The sequence below is a fragment of the Rhea americana genome, unplaced genomic scaffold (genome assembly GCF_003343005.1).
Source record: "Rhea americana isolate MKP2758 unplaced genomic scaffold, rheAme1 scaffold_49, whole genome shotgun sequence".
Lineage (NCBI taxonomy): Eukaryota > Metazoa > Chordata > Aves > Rheiformes > Rheidae > Rhea > Rhea americana.
The window spans coordinates 181,267-201,071 of record NW_028186634.1 but is presented as its reverse complement, the minus strand read 5'-3'; the positions used below and the strand labels follow the sequence as shown (position 1 = coordinate 201,071).

The following is a 19,805-nucleotide window of genomic DNA, read 5'->3' as shown; positions in this document are numbered from 1 at the left end:
TTAGCGTTTCARTTGTCTTCTAAATGAAAATTTTTATACTGGTAGAAGTCTAATAATTAAACCTTAAAGCCAGCCTGGCAAAGAGGCCTATGGCTGAACTTATACTCCCTATTTTTTGTGGACTGCTATAGGCTGGTTATGTGCAGTAGAAAGCTTTAGTTTTGTTTTAATTGGCCTTACCCATAAAGGTTCCCAAACTAACAGTAGCCCTTAGGAGATCATCAAGGTAAGATGTCTCTAGCTGTGATCTCTCTGTCTGGGTCATGCAGCACAATGCTGAAAAAACGCAGAAGGGACCAAATCTGGCACATGAGAACTTTCAGTATTTAAAGGCCTGTGGGAAGCTTTCTGCCCAGTGAAATATTGTATGTCTGTGGTATCATAAGAGCTTCAAATAGTAAGTTACTTGAACGTATGTCTATGGCCAAGATGTTTACCAGGGATCTTGGGAAGCGTGCCAAGGCCATGTAGCTCCAAGTAGAATCACTTGAGAACTTAGYATAGTTTTGATTTATTTTGCCTCTTCTCTACTGCACGGTCTTATGGTTAAATAGAAAGCTAATGCAATCAAGGGAAGAAGCAGTAACTGAGAATCCTCTAAATCAAATATCATTAATCTATATCTCGAATGTAGCTAGGACCTTTGGTTAAGGATGAAATAGTTCTTGAATGGCACTAGCAATGCTCAAGAGCCATCTGCACAGATTTGGAGTGAGTAAATTATGCCCAGTAGGTTTCATTAGTTAATTCCAAGAGGTGACTGTGACAGCCAACATAAATGAAGCTTTGAGAACTATCTCTTTGGCTTTGGACTTTGCAAAAGCTTTTGCAGAAGTGCTAGCATGAAAGATGGTGAAATGCTTAGCTGGATAAAAAGTATTTGACTTCACAGCTGAGGTCAGTGAGCTGTGAGAAGTAGATGTACCTTGAGCAGGAAGAGGAGGTAGATCTGCAAATGCRCATGAAGTACAGCTTGTACGTCCAGACTCACCTGCATCCCACAAGCAAGAGCTGTCCTGGCAGGGTTACTGGGCTTTTGCTGTTGTTAGCACGGGAGCAGTGTGGGTGTCTCTGCTCCGTGGAGCGGTGTAGACACGCTGACAAATAGCCAAATGCCCGAATGTTGCGTTCTAGAATCAGTGACTTGCAAATGGTATTCGTGTCAATAGATAATGTAAAATTTATGCAGACAAGGACACAAAAAACAGAAGCTGTTACTTTTAAAGAAATTTAGACAAACTCTAGCAAGTTAAGACAGCCAAAAGACACTACTCAAATAGTTGTAGACAATTATAAAGATCTATCTGTGGTGAACAGACATCTCCTGGAGAGTATATTTGAGTTTGTTTCATTTCTTTAATGCACTGGCCAGCTGTACAGGGAGCAGTTAGGGTCAAGAGAGATAGGGACTTAAGGTATAAAGAGCTAAGTTGGTTGATGCAAATGGGCCCAGTGGGATGTGTTTCCTGCCATAGTGTTGGCATATATTTGTAGGATGTTCACGTCTCCTCTGGAGATACAATATTATGTGAACGTGCAGCATCTCTGAGGAGGTGTCCTGACCATATTCTTCTTAACACAGCCTCCCCTGTCAATAGTTAGTGAAAAACAAACCACAGAACATTTGGTGAATTTAACAGTAATTCATGGAAGGCTCTGACTTGCTGGGAAATATTGAGTTACAGCATATGTTAGATGTACAGTTCTGCTACCCARGCAGCTATATCATGATCAGCAGCTACTTGGCCTACTTTTTTCTCTATATATTCCAGAATCCCTTCTTTCCCCCTCTGTTGTGCCATCTGTGACAGCCTGTTGGCAGGATTTGAGGTCCTGACTTCTGGACAGCCTGCCAAATCACCACCAAGCTACAGTAAATTTCACATTCACAGACCCCTGGAGCAGTCTGCTCTGTGATGTGTTTTAAAGACATCTGGAAGGTCGTATCAGCCTACAAGGCTCAACCTGTACGAACACAACCTGTACAAACTCTCTTACTAGTTTCAGGAAATAAAATTTATTTTTCCAAACCAGTAACTGTGTCTGCAGTTCACGTTTGTGCTGAGGAGGGCATTGCAGTTATCTGTTTAAACCTGTCCCAAGGGGCACTGCTGCCAAAGGGGTTATTGGGGGAACTCAGTGTGGCAGATAYGCAAAGGTTAAAGGCTAAACAGTAGAAATAAAAACCACACTTAMATTTTGTTCCTTGTGTGCGACCTCTCCTCCAGGCATGCTTTAGATAGGCTCCATTGCCTGATGTGGATGGAGTTCTGTGGAAAAACTGATGATCTCTCTTACTGTATTACTGTTTCTTTAGTCATTGGTAGTCACCAAACCCTTCCCACAAAAYGGATACTCTGATCCAGGGAGAAAATTACATTATTGCAGTGAGGGTCACGCACAGGAGCAACAAACCAGGRAGAAGATTGCAATTCAGAACCAGTTCACATCAAAATACACCATCAGATCCTGGGGGTACTGGGGAAAAAATTAGTTATCTTCATTTTAGCCTTATGTCTGCCCCTCTGAGCCCTTCCACAGCAATTTAAAATTCAGGCATTTGCAAACGGATTTTATATAGCTTGGTGCATAAATTGCACTGGCAGCTAATTGAAGGATCACATCCTTGCAGCTTGACAGCCAAAGTATAACAAATCATGCACGTAGACACCCAAGTGGTATAGGAAAATGAGAAGCAGTCAGCTGAATACGATGACCTTAATGTTCAGTGACTGAACCAAATCAGTGTCTTCCTCATCATTTGTGATTTGTGTGCACTTGAGCAAGAATTCATCGTTTCCAGGTGGCAGTCTACCTCAGGCTCATTCTTAAAAACATCTGTCTTGTAAGTGTACGGCAGGAGGCCGAAAGCTGGATGACTTTAATAATTCAAGAAGAATAATGCTTCCTTAGTGATGCCTGTCTGGAGGAATGTATGGTTACTAGGTGTGAAGCTTTTGAAGTCTTAATTGGCAAGAGATTCATCCCAGCTGTTCCATAGCTACAAGTATTCAGTGGCAAAAAGTATAGTCCCAGGATGAGATTTCGGTGTGCAACACTGTGATTGCACGTCGAGCAGATTTTTATTTTCTTAGTAAGTACTGAGTGAAAGTTGGGTGGCTCCTCTGTAATCATCCATCGCAAAATGTAGCAGATGGACTTGGCACATTAAATTATGAGTATTCCTAGGTGATTGTAAAGAATTTAAAAAGTGAAGAGCTTTCAGTATTACCTGTTTTTTTCTGTGGGATATTGTTGTAATTTGAGAGCTGCTCAAGGACTAAGCCGTATTCCAAGTATTTCTCGAAGAAGTTCTGTGAACTAACCCTGGTTCAGCAGCATAAGCAAYCTTCTGGTTGTATTTTTCTAAGGGGGAGGAGGAGAAGTGTTTTGTGTTGTTTTTCTTAGTGGTTCCCTTTTGTCTGTGACAAAAGTGTTGGTTCGAGTTGCAGGCTCCAGGTTTCCGCCAGGCAGCGGGTGCTGCCAGGCACTGGCTATTGGCAGCACCCTGTGGAGGTGGGCAGGGGCATCCCTGAGCAGTGGGGGGCTCCTGTGTGATTCCTGCTGGCCAGCAGTGCCCGGACCCCTCGAAGGGCTACCGAGACCTAGTCCAGCCCGTTGGGCCAAGCAGCCTGGAGAAGGTGTGGGACATCTGTGGGATGTATGTTCAGCTTTACTTGCCGCTTTTTGTAAACTCCTCTCTCCCTGTGATGGCTGTGAGCATGGCTTTTGAGCCAAATGCGAAGCATCTGTAGACAGATGTTTACCATCTTTCTGTCTCATCCCTGGCCATCCCCACCCATTGCAAGAGCCTCAGCTCCCTGCGGGGGCCCTGCCCTTCATGGTCAGCACAAAATGCCAGGGATCACGCTCTGAGACTGCCTGGTTGAGGGAACACTTTGTTCCTTCCTCTCAGGCAAAAGGAGGTAATACGGATCTTCTTGAGGCAACAGAATTTATGCAAAAATTCTCTTAAAATAGTTGTTGAGGTGGATAGAGTAGCATACCATTTAGTATAATGAGCACTTAAAAGCCTCTGGGGGGATTCTGCCATAGGCTGATGGTATGTTCTTGGGTTTTCCTTCAGGATTTGAATATATGCTTGTTTTAGGGCATAGTCTGTAGAAGATTATGATAAAAATCTGATAATTGATTGTAGTGTTTTGCATTACAGTTTTAAAAACCTCAGACCTTCTAAACAAATGCAATTCCAACCCCTTCCCAGCTCTTTTTTGCTTCTTTTATATGAATCACATTGTGCTGCCATTTCTCTCATAAGGAATCCAGATTCTGCTTCTCTAATCTAATCACCCTGCATACAAAACTGACTGGAGTCAAACAGTCAAAATGTGGAAATGTGAGAATTAAGGTAACCAGTGAAGCCTTCATGCAGACTACCATAACTATAGACGATAGCCTTTAATTACGCGACTGTGTACTTTTTTTCCCTTCTGCAATTCCTGAGGGAGTGAGTAGACTCATTATATAAGCAATTAAGTAATCCAAATGCCTGAATTCTCCTATCCTTTTCACAGCAAGAATGAATATTACTCAACAGCAAGATCACTCGAACATAAAAATGTTTTGTGTAGGCCTGTAGCAATGAAACAGGTTTGTCTTGTGTGCCAGCCTTGAAACTCAGAGGGCATAATTTTTGGTGTTATGGTGCAATTAACACATAGCTGATTTGACCTTTTCATTTGCAGAGGAAATGCTGTATTTTAAGTCTGTTTCTGTGGCATGTATTTGTTTGGATTCACAGCACCACCTGATGGCCAAAGGCCTGTGTCTTAGCTTTTATGCTGCTCTGTGTCCCTTGAATTTACTTTTGGTTAGAAACGAATACAGGACCATAGCCTGATGCCGTTCCTGTGCTCTGTGGGGCAGAGGTAGTGTTGACTGCTAATGCACAATGTGTTTTTCTAGTGAAAATTCCTCAAAAACTTTGTGCTTCTGCACTGCAATATTAAAACGAAGACTTCTAGCAATTTTTTTTTGAAAACGTAGGCCCTTTGAATAAGGTTTCCAAAAGTGTTAACGTTACTAGTAACACCTCCCATGAATATATATTAAAAAAATGCAAAACCTAAACACATTATGTGGAAATTGCTTTTGGCAGTGTGGTGGGACACCAAAGATTCGGCCAAGCCCATGAGCACATGCTGGGAGGAGTGAAGGCAGCAGCCCTGCTGGCCATGAGAGCTACATCATCACCACCACCCTTGCTTGAGCTCAGGGCTGCAAGTAGCAGCCAAAAAAAGGCTTTCATCTTAACAGGTCAGGGAAGGGGGGATGCACAGGGGGAAGTGGATTTGCACTCTGAGCAGTCATTTACTCTTAACAGGTTATCCATGCAAATCCTCCCCATGGCGAGGAGGGAGTAAATCTCTGCGTGTAGAGCCTTACTATAAGAATGTTTGTTAAATACCAAATAGTGTGAAATCAATTCCAACAGCCTTCAACCATCCTAATCTTTTATTAACCATTATGAATGATTTTATTATTAAATCATAAGCTGGTGCTGATGGAATTTATGGGAGGAAACTGGAGGAAATGACTGGGCTCTGTGGTGTTCGTGGTTCAGTGTTCAAGTGGAATTCTTCAAAGTTTAGGCTTTTTTCCCCCCTCTCTCTCACTGGCTACAGCTTTGTATCAAAGCAAGCACTAAGAGCTACTCAAATTTATAAATATTTCTTTATATACCTGTGATGTGGATTTCTTTAAACTCTCACTGATCTTTTTATAGAACTAGATTTTGGTCATATCAAAGTTGGCAGGAATTCTGCCCAAGAGTAGCTGGATCCCCGTGAGGCTTAAGCATGTGCTTGATGTTCAGTATGTGATAGAGTAATAGCACCATGTAATAGCACCATTTCCCAAGTGAGACTTAGGAGTGCATGTGGTCCAGAGGAAAACTGTCTGTAGCAAATTGCCATTGCTGGAGCAAAATCATCAGTCGTTTTCTTCACTGCCTCTCAAGTGCACTTCTAATTATTGCAAAATGTGTTCGGAGGACTGTAATGAAAAGCTCTGTTTTACATGCTAGAAATTAGAGGGTATCTCCCTTGATGCCTCCATTCTTGAATGCTCAGCCAATTTGCAGGTGTCCTGGCCTCATTAGTGCCTCTGAACTACGGCAGCAGGCTATTTTCAAATGCTTCCAAGAATGCAGAGGCTCCAGCACCGCAGTGGTTATGCTTTAGCACTAATACATCACATTGTGGGCTTGGAGGGGTCATTGCAAAAGGAGCCAATATGCAGTTTGGGTTCCTGTGCTTTTTGTTTGCTGCCCGCTGGCATCGATCTGTCTTATCTTCGTGCCATGCCTGCAGTTTCTTGTATTGGCAAATTACCTTCAAGTGAAGCCTTTTTGTGGCAGGATCAGAAAAACCAGTACTCCTCCCTGATTATCTAACAAGCTAGGGGAAGAATGGCAAAACGGGAAAAAATGGAAAAAGAGGAAAAGTAGGCTGACAAGCAGTTCCCTCACAGGTGCCGGGACCTGGRTGGTGGAAGATGGCCAGCGCTGCTCCTTGCTTGCATTTGGCGTGTGCTCTCTGCAGCCAAGACTGCCAGGCAGTTCAAAAGCACCGCACATCAGTGCACGTGTATCTCAGTCGAAAGCAGACAGGGACAAAGCAGGGYGTGAGTAGGTGGGGGGAAGAAGTGCTGCTAGAGCAGAGTGGGGGTGAGCTTTCCGTTGTATTACCTGTGCACGTTACTCATGCAGCTGTCAAAGTGTACACCATTCCTGGTCAGATTATCTAAGGATTATACATACGAAAAGTAGATTATTGTACATAATGACTTCTTGCCTTAAAATGTGCTTTACACTGAGGTAAGAAGCTTTTGAGAGGCGATGAACAATTCGTCTTATTTGCTCTCCTGTGCTTAAATAATTCCCCTTGTTTTACAGGCCGATGCTGGCTGGATGCTCTGGAGCTTGCCCTGCGCTGCTCCAGCCTCTTTCGGCTCAGTGCCTCCAAGCAGGGGAAGGATGGAGAAATGAACTGTTCGACTGACACAGCCCACACAGGGTTCAACAACCTCTTGCACACAAGCACCATCTCGGACCAGGAGCTCTTCCAGTAAGACTGGACTTTTGCTTCTTAATGCACAGAGCAGTTTTGCATGGCTCATACATGCGCATCCTTTTAACTTGAGCATAATCTAGCCAGAGTCCACTTAGGAAAGACATTTAAAAGCAAGTTTCCAAGTTCCTCTGCCTCATCCATTGGGTTTGGCTGATGCAGGGCCTACTGACATCTAGTACTTGAGTGCTGAGGCTGCAGGGAACATCAGCTGCATTCATGTGCATCAGAAACAATTTTATTCTGTCCCTTGCTTGGGCCAAAATGCTCTCTGGTGATGCTGGTATGAAAAATGGCTTGCCTGAGTAAAGACTGCAGAGTTTAGCCACTAAAAGGGACCTGGGGCTAGCCAGACACTTACAGTGCCTATCTACCGGTTAGCACATATGGTTCAGTATCTGATCTGTTTTTTAATAATACCCTCTCGCAGCTAATAACACTGTGTCATAGTCAGCAGATTGCACACGCTGCATCCTTAGTTTTATAATTACTTTCTATCTCTACAGGGGTTTTGAATGGTTTCCAATTTCCTCCTCAATGCATCAGATAAATTTTCACATATGGGAAAAAGTCCCTGCAGCCTTCTTCTGTTCGTAGTATTACAGCAGTGTTTTGGAACAACTCACATCAACGCTCTTTAAGCAGTATAGAAAAAGGGGGAAGGGGTCTTTATCTGTTGCTTGTAGCTAAAACGGTGACCTCAAAAATCCCTATGGTATAGACAGTTCTCCCAGTTGCTACTCTATGGGACATGTGGTGTCTATTGCTATTCCTACTGATGTGAATTTGGCTCTTAGGGCTCACGAACGCACTGTTGGTTAGACAGTAAGTTTTTAGGGTAACAGTTTTCTTATAGTATGCATAGATGATGCCCAGCATGGTAGGCTCTCACCTTCAAGTGGTTTTTTAAGGCTCTATTACAAGTATAACAACTGTGAAATCCAAGTCCTCATCAGATGGCAATGTTCTGGGCTTTCAAAGGCTTTCAAAACACCCTTTGCTTTGAAAGGCTGTGGTGTTCCCAGCCTGTGCTTTCCAGTGAGAAGAGGGGAAGATCTGAACTAGGGCATCTACCTTGATACTTGGGCTGTATTTTTATTGCGCTTGGGTGTCTTCTCTAATAATTTACTTTTCTTGTTTCTTTCTCCCTAAGAGAGCCTCTTAGGACTTCGCTCATTGTGAGCCTGGTGGCTGACAGTGAATCCAGGAAGGCAGTGGATTTGTTTTTCAGCTGGTGGATGTGTGTACATAAATCCTAGATTAAATGGAACCCGTGGCATGGAGAATATGCATGCAGGCCTGTGCCATACTGTAAATGGCAAGTGCAAAAGGTGGAGTTAAAAGAATATTCAAATATTTTTCCTCTGACATATGATGCACAAATTATGCCTCTGCTTCACCGCTTAGCTGTTCAATATTAAAAGCCCTCTTGAATTACAGGGCTTAGCAGTAGCACCCATGGCAGAGTTTTCAGTAGGACACAGGACACACCACTGGAGCCTGATTTTTCTGACAAGCTCAGATTTTAGCTGAGTCTGGTTCATATCAGGGGTGTGTGAATATTTCCTGGTATCTGGCCATCCAGACGAGTCGGTCTCTACTCCACCAAGTTCTGCCTTTGGTTTTAATTTCTACCCAGACTTTCCCTAGTGGTTAAAGCCTGGGGGAGTTTGTCATTACAGGTCAGAAGGATGAGTTTCCCTGGAGGAATGAAGAACATTTGAGCAAGGGAAAAAGCAAACTCAAAACTATCCAAGTGCTGAGCAAAGAGTTTTGGGTGTGCCCCTGACAGCGGCTTTCTCGCAGGGATTAAATCTTTATAATTAAATGCCTTCCCTACAGGGAATCGTACCAATTAAATTGGCACACTGTTGTTAGGGGGCCAGTTAATTACATTTAACTCTATCTTCAAATTAGCCAAACGAGTCTGTCAGAAAAAACGAAAAAGTAAAAAAAATAAAAAAGAAAAAGAAAGAAAAAGGAAGATCTTGTATATTCCAGGGACAACAATCCCCAAGGGACTTGGCAAGGGGGAATCTTCCCTTGAGCCAAAGCTACATGTGCCTGCTGGCTGCTTTTCTGCTCTCCTGCTGGGAAAGAAGTCAGGATTATACAACAGTGTTGAAATCAATGTCTTCAGTAGTGTATAAATATGAAAGGAGGAGAACGGTGAAAGCGTGCTGCTGAATCAAGGGCTGAAGATCTGTGCAAACCCGTGATTTTAGACAGGAGGCTGTGAGAGAAGTGGACACTCCTCTTCTAATGTGAAACTGTACTTCTTGTTGCTTCCATCTCTTATCAGCAGCCCCAGATAACTGGCTTGTTTCCTTGTTTGATGCAGAGCCAAAGTGTGTCTGCTTTGTGCAGAAAAGCAGCATCTAACCCACAGAAGTTCTGGTCGCTGGTCAAAGCTTCCAGGAACTCCCCTAGAGAATAAAGCACTGGCAYCAGGCAGCTCCAATACACTGAAACAATAAATTAGCCCTGAAAAATGCCAACTCATTCATGTTCTTGAGTAGAATGGAAGCCAGCTATTGAGTTTTAGCACAGTCATTTCCTCTCAGCTTTTCAAGCCTGATCCAAATCCCTTTGGAAGCCTTTATATTGATTTTAGTTCAGGCTCATGGCTTGGCTTTTGCTTTTAGCATATTACATGTATTTACTGCTGATGCCGTGTGGAAGAACCTGGCTCTACTTCAGGGTGTCGAGCTTGTTCCTCAGAATGAGGAGTGTCCGTTTTCCCTTTGGTTCCCCAGAATAGCTCCTTGGCTCCAGATGTCCTAAGTCGTGGCAGTGATCAGTTCAGTGGGATTTCCTGTAAATTTGACTCCTGCTCGGAGTAAATCTGACATCTTTAAAAAAATTCTGTTTACAGAAAKATGTTTTCTGGGAGTGGGTGTAGGGGAGAAGCGGAAGAATCTAAGAAGAGTCATTTGCTCCACTAAAACTTTGTTTCACGGATGTGAGGAAGGTCACACTTAAAAGCACTTGGTCTTCTTATAAATGTGAAATAGAAGCATGTGTTACTTCTCAGTTATGAGCTTTAGGTCTTATAATGAATTTTTCTTTCAAGTGTATATACCCCATAGAGAAAACTTCACTAGTTAAGGGAATGTAGCAACCATATGCAAGTACTGATATATTTAGCTGATCACTGACTCCAAAGAAATAAGTCTTTGAATTGTGAGCAACTAATAAATGACCTGACGGCCAGGAAGTGTGTGTGCTGAGGAATCATGGGATAATATCTYTTGGCAGCTTTTTCCTCACCCTTTTTTCCTGCTTTTATTATTTTAAATTTGCACATGTGCTTAACATTAGGCTTCTAATATATTTGGTTATCAGTCATTATGTTTGCTGGTTGCTGTGTAAAATAAAGAGGTGAGAACCTGGCAATACAACAAATGGAAATCCAGAATGTCTAAGAACAAATCTTTAGTGCTGGAGTATTGTGGTTGTTGACTCTCTGATTTATGTTCTTAATTTTATTTCATATTGAAACTGGAAATTGAAGATCTTGTCTTTTTTATATGCATTAACAAATCTAGATATATACATACATACATATATAAATGGAGTTGAGAGAAATATTTTCTAAAGATACAGAAGACTGCAGACCAGACTTTCAAAAGAAATCAGCCTGTTGAGCTCTTCTAGAAACTAAGCTGTGACTACCGCAGTGGGGCTTGCTTGGCATGTTAAAAATCATCAGCTTATTTAGGTGCATAGTTGCAATTTGAGGCCTTCTGACAAGTTGATGCTAGTTCTGTGTTCAGGCGCTTTTCTTTTTTTTTAAAAATCTGACTCTAACCAGCAATGCCTAGTTACCAAAAAAAAAAGGGGGGAAAAAAAAGAAAGAAAGAAGGGGAGAATAAGTGTTGGGAATTTTCAACATTAATCTATATCCGAAACTGGAATGTGCTCAGAATATCCATAAAGAAGACCTGTGGCAGGGAGATTTCAAGCTTGACAAAGAATTCGTATATACTGCAGAGAAAACACTTGCCTTGARAGGGAGGTAGACTACAGAAGGTAGTAAAGCTCTGCAAGATCCGGGGACTGTTTAGATCTCTGAAATCTCTTCTAGYAGCTGGAAGTTTTTCCTTATTGCTTTGTCCAGAAGTCCTGTGTATGTCGTCTGTGCACTGARTTTGTGTGTGTGTGTGTGTTGAGGATTCGTAAGACAAAACCTAATGGGCTACCTGTGTGTTGGTAAAACTGATATATCATCTTTGATATTATAGCTCCCTGTTGAGGAGATGGGGGAAGTGGCTATTATTTCTGTATTTGAAATAATTCCCAAGAGGGAAACGTGGGCTTTGTATAAGGGCTTAGGTAAGATGTTTTCAGAAGAAGGTGTCAGCAGCACCTGAGAGCTAGGTTAGGCCAGTAAAGAGGTGGTGTTTGTGTGAAGACCTGTAAAAATAAGGAAAACTGAAGCCTGTGCTAAATATCACTTGGAAAAAAATGGACATTTAGTAGTTATCTTTTCAGGTCCAACTTACGGTCCATCTAATCATGTTTGCCATCTGTCATATGAGCTGCATCTGCTTTTTCAAATGGAGATGCTATAGACCATKTGAGAGACAGATTTTGACTTTCTCCTCATTCTGTAAAGCTTCGATCACCAAGCATGAAGATTGCTATTTCTTCCACACTTGTCTTTGGATGTCAKTATTATCTGGCTATTCTTGTTACATGCTTTGAACTGTACAGAGTTCTGTACAGTTTCTACAGGAAAATATATTCCGTAATGTTGTTTTCCCCCCATATGCTACATTCCACTAATTTGTTTTTTGGAAAGGCAAAAGTATCTGCTAGAAGCAAATAATGAACTCTGTGTTTCAGTTTGAATGACTCAGCCTTGGAGAACCACCACCATTTGGAGAATGACGCTTTTTCAGACAAATCTGAGAGAGACAATGTAGAAGAGTCGGAAAACGAAACACATGAGAACAGCCGAAAGACAAATGAAAGCGAGAGCGATCAGTCAGAAATCCACGGAGAGGTCTCCCCAGGAAGAAAAGGGACAACTTATATTGAACAGATCTATGAAGAATTTGGGGAGGTAAATGGAAAATAATCATTTTCAGCCCTGCCTGTTCCTATTGAAATATCTCTGGCTTCATAGTATTTGTCACACGGGCTTTTAGATGCAGTTAAGAATGTGCTTTGTGAGTTCCAGTGTTTTACAGATAAAGCAATGCACAGCTTGCTGCAAAATTATGTTGAATTATCACGTGCTCTAATAATTATGCATTATGAGCAGCAGCCCTGCTACCGTGCTTTGGCACGTTTCCAGRATCAGCGACTGCTTTAACCAGTTACTGCATTAAAGAGCCACATAGCATTGGCACAGAGCTTCACAGTGCCAGTGGGAGCAGGAATTGTTATTCCGAGCATGTATCTCCACCAATTAGGCTGCTCAGTCCTTGCATGATACAAAATATGATACTTTCCGTTCCTTGTTAYGCATGGAACATCCTTTTTGTGCATCCTAATGGAGCTGCTTGATTTCTAAATGACTGTTTCTTGTCGGGAAGCAATTTCTCATGTMATTTAACAGCAGGAGGTGCACTTAATGTTGTGTGTAAGAGCCTTTGTTAGCTGGGTGTCACYGTGACACCCTGAGCAATCCCAGAGCTGAGTGCTGGGTGCGGAGCAGTTTGGGAGGCAGTGGAGGTACCTCAAATCTCAAATCCCATCCCAGACATGCAGCAAGTCATAACTGGGGCCAAACAGGATTCTGAATATAGCTGAGGAATTAAGCAACAGCAAAATGAAGGCATACTTAATATCTAACTACTACCAATTCTGAATTGTTTTTTTTATCAGTTGAAATTTGTCCTGGAAGTATTAGCAGGGCAGACTGCTACTGTGGTGCTTGAATGAGCTTATCAGGCAGCACTGGTGTGTGTTGTGTGGTGGTATGGAGGGGGAGAAGCTTTCTGTGGTTTTAAATAAAGACATAAAACTGTCATACAAACCCAACAGAAAGGAATACATTTCTGCTGTACAAAGTGATGCTTTGTATAGCTTAYAATATAGCCCAGCCATAGTGTGATTGCATAGGCAGAGGTAACATCCAGTGCACTTTCAAAAAGTTTCCATGCAGCTTTAGATGTTTTATTAGATTTCTGTTGTTGGCCAAGAGATGGGTCTTTCCTCACCTGAGGGATACAGGTTGGACTAGTTATTAAGCCTTATCCCAGTGGTGGCAGTAACATAAAGAAAAGTGGGTTGCATACAAAGATGGAGTTTGCTATTGGCAACGGGCTGAGATATGTCAAGATAAGCACATGCCAGTTAATAAGATAAACTGCTGTCCAAAACTACCTGTACTCTCTCTGTCCCTGAATGTGTATGGATAGTTGAGATTTGGCATGAAAAAGTCAGAGATGCAAAACATGACTGTTAAATTTCTGGCATGACTTTAAAAGTTCATTTGAAAGGTATGTGCTTATGCATCTCTATGAATGGACATTCCAGCTTTGCCTTGTTTGCACCAGGAGTGTGAAGGCAGAAATTAATGTCAGAAGGACTTTGAGCTTGCAAAAGTTGGCCTAGAATATAAAAAAAAGACAATTCCTCATTTGGTAGATTGATAACAAATAAAACTTCCTTTTCTATAAGAGCTTTTAGTTATAACAGGTAAGAAAGGGTTGTTGAGGGTAACATATTTGAGGGAAAAGCAAACCAGAAATGACTTGAAGTTGTTCTCTTCCTCCTGCCCCTTCTTCTCCTTCTCTCTCCATCCTTCCCTTCTGCACTGATTCACTTCCAATATGACCTTGCACGGCAATTTCAACATGGAATTAATTTATATTTTCGGCACTTGCACACATGGAAACCTGGATAAGTAATGAAAGCTGTGACAGACCCATGGGTGTTGTAAGCCCTAGTGGACACTGCAGTATTAAGCCTTTCAGTGTTTTGCAGATGTACCCACAGGAAATTTTATTGCTTCTGCATTGACTTTCCCTTTTTCAATCACAGACAGGTGAATCATCTCAAACGGAAACTGTCTCGGAGGAGAACAAAAGCCTGATGTGGATCCTGCTGAAGCAGCTGCGGCCAGGCATGGACCTGTCCCGTGTGGTGCTGCCCACCTTCATCCTGGAGCCCCGCTCGTTCCTGAACAAACTCTCCGACTACTACTACCATGCGGATCTGCTTTCCCAGTAAGCAGCACTCAGAGCACATCTGGTTGGTGCACATCTCTTATTTGCACCAAAATATGCGACAGTGTGAGACTGGCACTGGCAGAGATGTGCTTGTACACTTGAAGGGCTCCTGAATAATACGCAATAATACACAATAAATCAAGCCAGGCAGCAGCAGCCAGCATGTGACCTTTTAAAGAGGGACTGCTGCCAGTGAGGGTCGAGGAAGCAAGAAAAGCATTTAAACTCAGGAGAAAGCAGTCTTTGCACATGTAAAAATTGACCGGGATTTGGCTGGTTCCCGTGAGTATCTCATGGCAATGCTGTGCCACCTCCTGGTGTACCGGTGTACAGAGCCCTGGAGGACGGAGAGCAAACTGTGGAAGAGTTGTTGAGCACTTCTGTCTCAGCAAGCAATATAATTATATTGGCTGATAAATAAATACGAAACATCTTCTAACACTTTTGATTAGATGCGTCTTGATGGGAGCACCGGAGTAGAAAATAGAAAATGTTATGCTTGTAAATAGGACCATTTTTCTTAATGAGATAAGCTTGGTGTATTTTAAAGTCCATGTGGGCATCACAGGTTACTCATGTTTACTTCACTGCATCTGGATTATTTTAGAATTATAAGGTATTTTCAAGCTCTCTTTGCYGTATTTGTATTTGTAACATAGAAGTTCAGGAAATGACTCTTCCCAGTGCTAAGAGCTGAGGAAACTTTGAGAGGTTTGAAGATTTTATTAAATAAACTTTTGTGTGCTATGGATGCTCCTTCTAAATATGTTTTGCAAGGATTTATCCAGGTAGATTTTCCAATCTGATCAGGTTGGAAATAGAAGGAATCCTACTGTAACATTTACTTCCTGTATCATCTGTGGTGGGGGGTTGGACCAGATGACCTTGAGTCCCTTCCAGCCTAAATTATTCTGTGAAGTGTCAGTGGGCTGAAAAAGGCCATGTGACACACCATCTTTGAAATCTTTTAACAAAGAAGGAAAGAAAAAGAAAATGAGCTCTATCTTTGATTCAGAGGAGTATTATTATTTTTATGAACCACATTGTACTGTTTGCTGTAACCAAATGCTAGTGTGAGTGGCAGTCCCACATTAACATACTTGAACCAGTTAAACCTCAGGATTTTTATTAGACTTTTTTCAGGAATGCAGGGTGAGGAATGTCACTTCTTAAAAATTTATGTATGTGTTGCATGATGTGCATCAATAAGAAACCAATTTTTGCTGTCAGATTCCTTTTTCACTGTCAGCAGCACAAAAGTTAATTTCAGTTTTGTWCTGGTGAAAGACCTTTGAAATTAATGTCATTATACTGGTATAAAGTGAATGTGATGTGTGAATGGTATAAAGGGCATGCAAGTAAATATTTTCTGTCCTGTCCTACAGGGCTGTCCTTGAAGAAGATCCATACAGTCGAATGAAGCAAGTTTTGAGGTGGTATTTGTCAGGCTTCTATAAGAAGCCAAAGGTAAGAGGATGCATAAATTTGGGRTGTAATGCACATTGAAATCTTCTGCTATGGTTTTGTATTTCCTTATTGCCTTTCCTTTGACCATTTACCTCTTCCATTGTCCTGAAGATTTTGCCAGTTACTTTTAAAACTAAAGTTATGTTTGATATCAGGGTGGAATAGAAGCAGATGGTGGTAGTTTCCATATGTCAAATAGTATTGATTAACTCAGAGTTTGCACTGGACAGCTAGGAGGCAGAACTAATCATCAGCAAGTACTTTTTCCTTGGATGCAGCATTTTTATCTTGGTTGAAAGCAGGTCTCTTCCTCTTTTCAGACCTGTTAGTACCATAGTGCCACATTTCCACATCAGTATGTACCTGATGCCTATAGTCACAGAAGCTTAGGCATCTTTGAGGCTTTGCTCAGGCAATATCAAAGATAAAAGTGGCAGGAATAGCAAACGATCCATGGCTCAGGTGAAAAGGTCAAAGCAGGAGTATGTGTGTAACCAGTTCTTGGGTTTGATTCTTGTGATTGCCTTAGTTTAAAACATCAGGGAGAAAATTCTTMACCTTGTTTTGTGACTACCACTGTAAAGCTGGATTGCAAATCTTTGTTGGTAGCAGTTTTTTAGTTGCTTTGTTTTTCAGGGAATAAAAAAGCCATATAATCCTATTCTGGGAGAGACATTTCGCTGCTGTTGGTTTCACCCTCAGACAMACAGTCACACGTTTTACATAGCAGAACAGGTAAGTCGCTTGATTTGGATGCCCAGGTATTACAAGTAGCACCTCTGTGCATAAGACCACCTTCCCCRTCTCACCCTGTAGACATCCAGAGTGGGTCATGGAATAAAGTAGCAATTGGGGTTTTTTGCTCTTCAGATTTACTGATAGTTTTGGCAGGGGCTCGAGACTGAAAATGCAAGTCCTCCATATATAACATTGATTTATTCAGCTCTTTAGTGAAGACTGTTTCCCTGGAATATTATTGTCTGCTTATTATTAATAAACACTGCTGTGGTTTGTGTTCCCTACGTCAAAACGGTATAGACCACCTAACCAAATTATTAAACTTGCCATTCTGAAGGCTTATCTCCATATATYTGGGGACAAAAGAAGGGCAGAACTCAAAAGTAAACTGGCCTGGCAAAGATTAGTTTGAGATTTATGTAGTTAACAAAGGGATCTGAGGACTATTGGACTTTGGTACATGGTCTCCCTGTTTTACTTTACTTTTTTTTCCCCCTATTTAATCAAAGATTTTTTTTTCTTTTTATTTTATTTCAGTCGCTGCATCCCTTTTATGGAAGTTATTCAGATGGTGCCAAAAAAAAAAAAAAAAAATCTGCCACAAGCTGCACTGTCATTTATCTCCTTGAAAATCTGGCATTGTATGTGTAGGCCTAAAGTGAACTCAAATATACAAGGAAAATAAAATGTAGGTGGGGGAAAAGGATTAAGCAGGACCTCTATTGCTCATATACAATGATCCCTCCTTTAACACTGAGGTTAGTGGTGTGATTGGAGCTTATAGGACCTTATTCAGTCATGTGGCCTCCGTGTTGCGCTTTCCCTAGAGCCTCTCCTTGAGGCTGGGGGGGCATCCGTCACTCTGCTTAGACTGTAAAGACTGCTGTTGATGGTGTATGGCTGTTTTTCATTCTAGGTCTCCCACCACCCACCAGTGTCAGCCTTCCACGTCAGCAATAGGAAGGATGGATTCTGCATCACTGGCAGCATTCTGGCGAGGTCCAAGTTTTATGGTAAGACATGATGCCTAGACATCTTCCTGGTGACAAATGTGGCAATGGTTTTGTTGTGTTCTTCAACTGTTTCTGAATGCATTGAGGATTCAGAGCAAAGATATACTTAGCGCATCTACCATCAGGACATACTAACTCCTGGTCCAGGCTCTCCTGGCCTCACATTTCCACCGTGTCAGTGGAAGATCATACTGACATTTATAGAAAAAAAAATTCTGCTAGAAATCTTGAGGGCTTTGAGAACCTGGTTTTCAGAAAGCAAAGGTTAGTGTGGATTTGTGAACACTTGATTATCAGCCTACTTTGCGTGCGCTCACAAATCAGGCGTTTTACAGAGGTCTGATCATCCAGCTGACTTGTGCAGCAGTCTCTGTATAAATGTGACTGCTTGATTTATTTGAGCTCTCAGATGTCAAGGAATTGAAACCTAGAGCTTCAAAGTGGCCTCAAATCTATTAATCTCAATGTCCTCCCAAAGGACAGCACAGCTGCAGGCTCTGAAACAGTGTTGTTACTTAAAATARTGTTTTTTGTTAAGAGAAATACTTCTCAAGTACTATACTCAGGTAGGAGTATTCGTTGAAACACTTGTAAAGAGTCATTGCTATCCTTCTGGCAGTTTGATCTGTTATTTGGGATCATACGCAGTTAGAGAAGTTGTGAGAGTGGAAGAAGGATCTGGAAAACTTCTAAAGCATTGGAAGTGCTCTCTTCATCCCAGAATGGCTCATCTCATCTACTGCCCTTCCTGTGACAGGGGCTAGATGCCAGAGCAAAATACAAGTCCTACCACATAGGGTTTGTTACAACTGCTGTCTCCAACAGGAAATGATTTGCTCTGTTCCGAATTCTTACCATTTCCTATCTCTTCTGTCACTAGAGACCTACATTTGAATGTAAATGTTTTTCTAAAGTAGGATAAGATGAGTGGCTGTGTATAACRTGCTTTTTAAATATGTATATGAATTTGTTCTTTTAAATTCTAGGTAACTCACTTTCTGCGTTGTTGGATGGGAAAGCAAAGCTTATGTTTCTAAACAGGGGTGAAGATTATATCATTACTATGCCATACGCTCACTGTAAAGGTAAGTTACAACTATTCACATAAGATGCTAGAAGCAAACAGAAAGAATAACGTAGTAGTATCTTACTAATTTTGCATTGGCTTTCTTCTTACCTCTCAAACACCTTGCACTGCAGATTCTGGTATTTCTGGGAAGCAACTGCTCTGTGCATGAGTCATAGGGCACAGGAGGGGACTGGAAATTCTCACTGAAATCTTACTTGCCCATGCAGAGCTGAAGACAGAATTAGGAAGTTAGTTTTACCACTATGAAGAAACTAGAAAATACTCCATATATGTACTGCAGTTWAAGTGAAAATGGAAAGAATAAAAGTTCATTTCCAAGCCTCTGAGGTTGTAAATTTGTTTTACTGTTAACGTAGAAATTGTTTAATATGTTTTCTGATTTTCTGAGAATAAAGGATTAAAAAATCCTGATTTCACTTCTGATTTTTCTGTTAATCTAACTGTGATATTCCTCAGTGAATCAGCTGCCTCAGTGAGATTGATACTTAATATTGTGTGCACGTACAGAATTGGCTTTGCTCTGAACATGGACAGAAGCCCAGGGGATGGCTGCTGATTCACTGTTGTAAATCTGCATTTCTCCTTAGCAAGCTAAGTATTTGAACTGCAGTTGTAAAATCTCTCCTGCAGCAGTTCAGTCCAGTTTTGGTTATTAATATTTTCTTCATTTTGGCATGTTGACCTGTAAGCTAATCTTTATGGAGTTTAGCTACCTGAAAACAGAGTTTCCATAAATAATGCCTTTTGTGAACTATTCATATGCATAAATCCTTCTGTTGACATTTTTCTTCTGCAAATGATCCTTTCAGAAAATGACAAGCATGTGTAAAATGGAGTGCACTCCCCATGATTGCTAGTCCCCCTAATTCTGCCGGAAGAAAGTGAACTGAGTCTCATCACAGTTCCTTTCTGCCCCATGGGCTTGACAGACAAGCATAAATGAAGTTGCTGGATGCAGCCTCAGTTRTTCTTCCTCTCCCGCAGTCAGCATGCCGCAGAATTACTCTCAGCACCTGTCAAGCCTTTCCCTAGGTGGGTTAAAGAGTGAAGAAGGTGGACTTGGGAGAGGATTCTTCATGCCTAGGCTAAACAGCCATTTCCTAAAAACTTTGGTCTCTGTATTTCCAAAATTTTAAGCCAAGTTCTGAATTTTACAGCATGTAAGTGAGAGCCAGTTGGAGTTCAGAATGCAGGTGACTACTGTTGGAGACCCTTAATTCTC

The 19,805-nt window shown here is 41.6% G+C and overlaps 1 protein-coding gene across 5 annotated transcripts in view; it reads left to right on the top strand.

The window, feature by feature from the left end:
* Positions 1-19,805, top strand: part of OSBPL5 (oxysterol binding protein like 5) — a 111,242-nt gene that overhangs the window by 79,689 nt on the left and 11,748 nt on the right. For all 5 annotated transcript variants that reach the window (XM_085317103.1, XM_085317105.1, XM_085317102.1 and 2 more), the window contains 7 exons: positions 6,917-7,088; positions 11,940-12,159; positions 14,088-14,272; positions 15,661-15,742; positions 16,379-16,477; positions 17,397-17,493; positions 18,480-18,578. In XM_085317103.1, the coding sequence (XP_085173229.1) occupies positions 6,917-7,088; positions 11,940-12,159; positions 14,088-14,272; positions 15,661-15,742; positions 16,379-16,477; positions 17,397-17,493; positions 18,480-18,578 (954 nt within the window). The remainder of the gene's footprint in view (positions 1-6,916; positions 7,089-11,939; positions 12,160-14,087; positions 14,273-15,660; positions 15,743-16,378; positions 16,478-17,396; positions 17,494-18,479; positions 18,579-19,805) is intronic.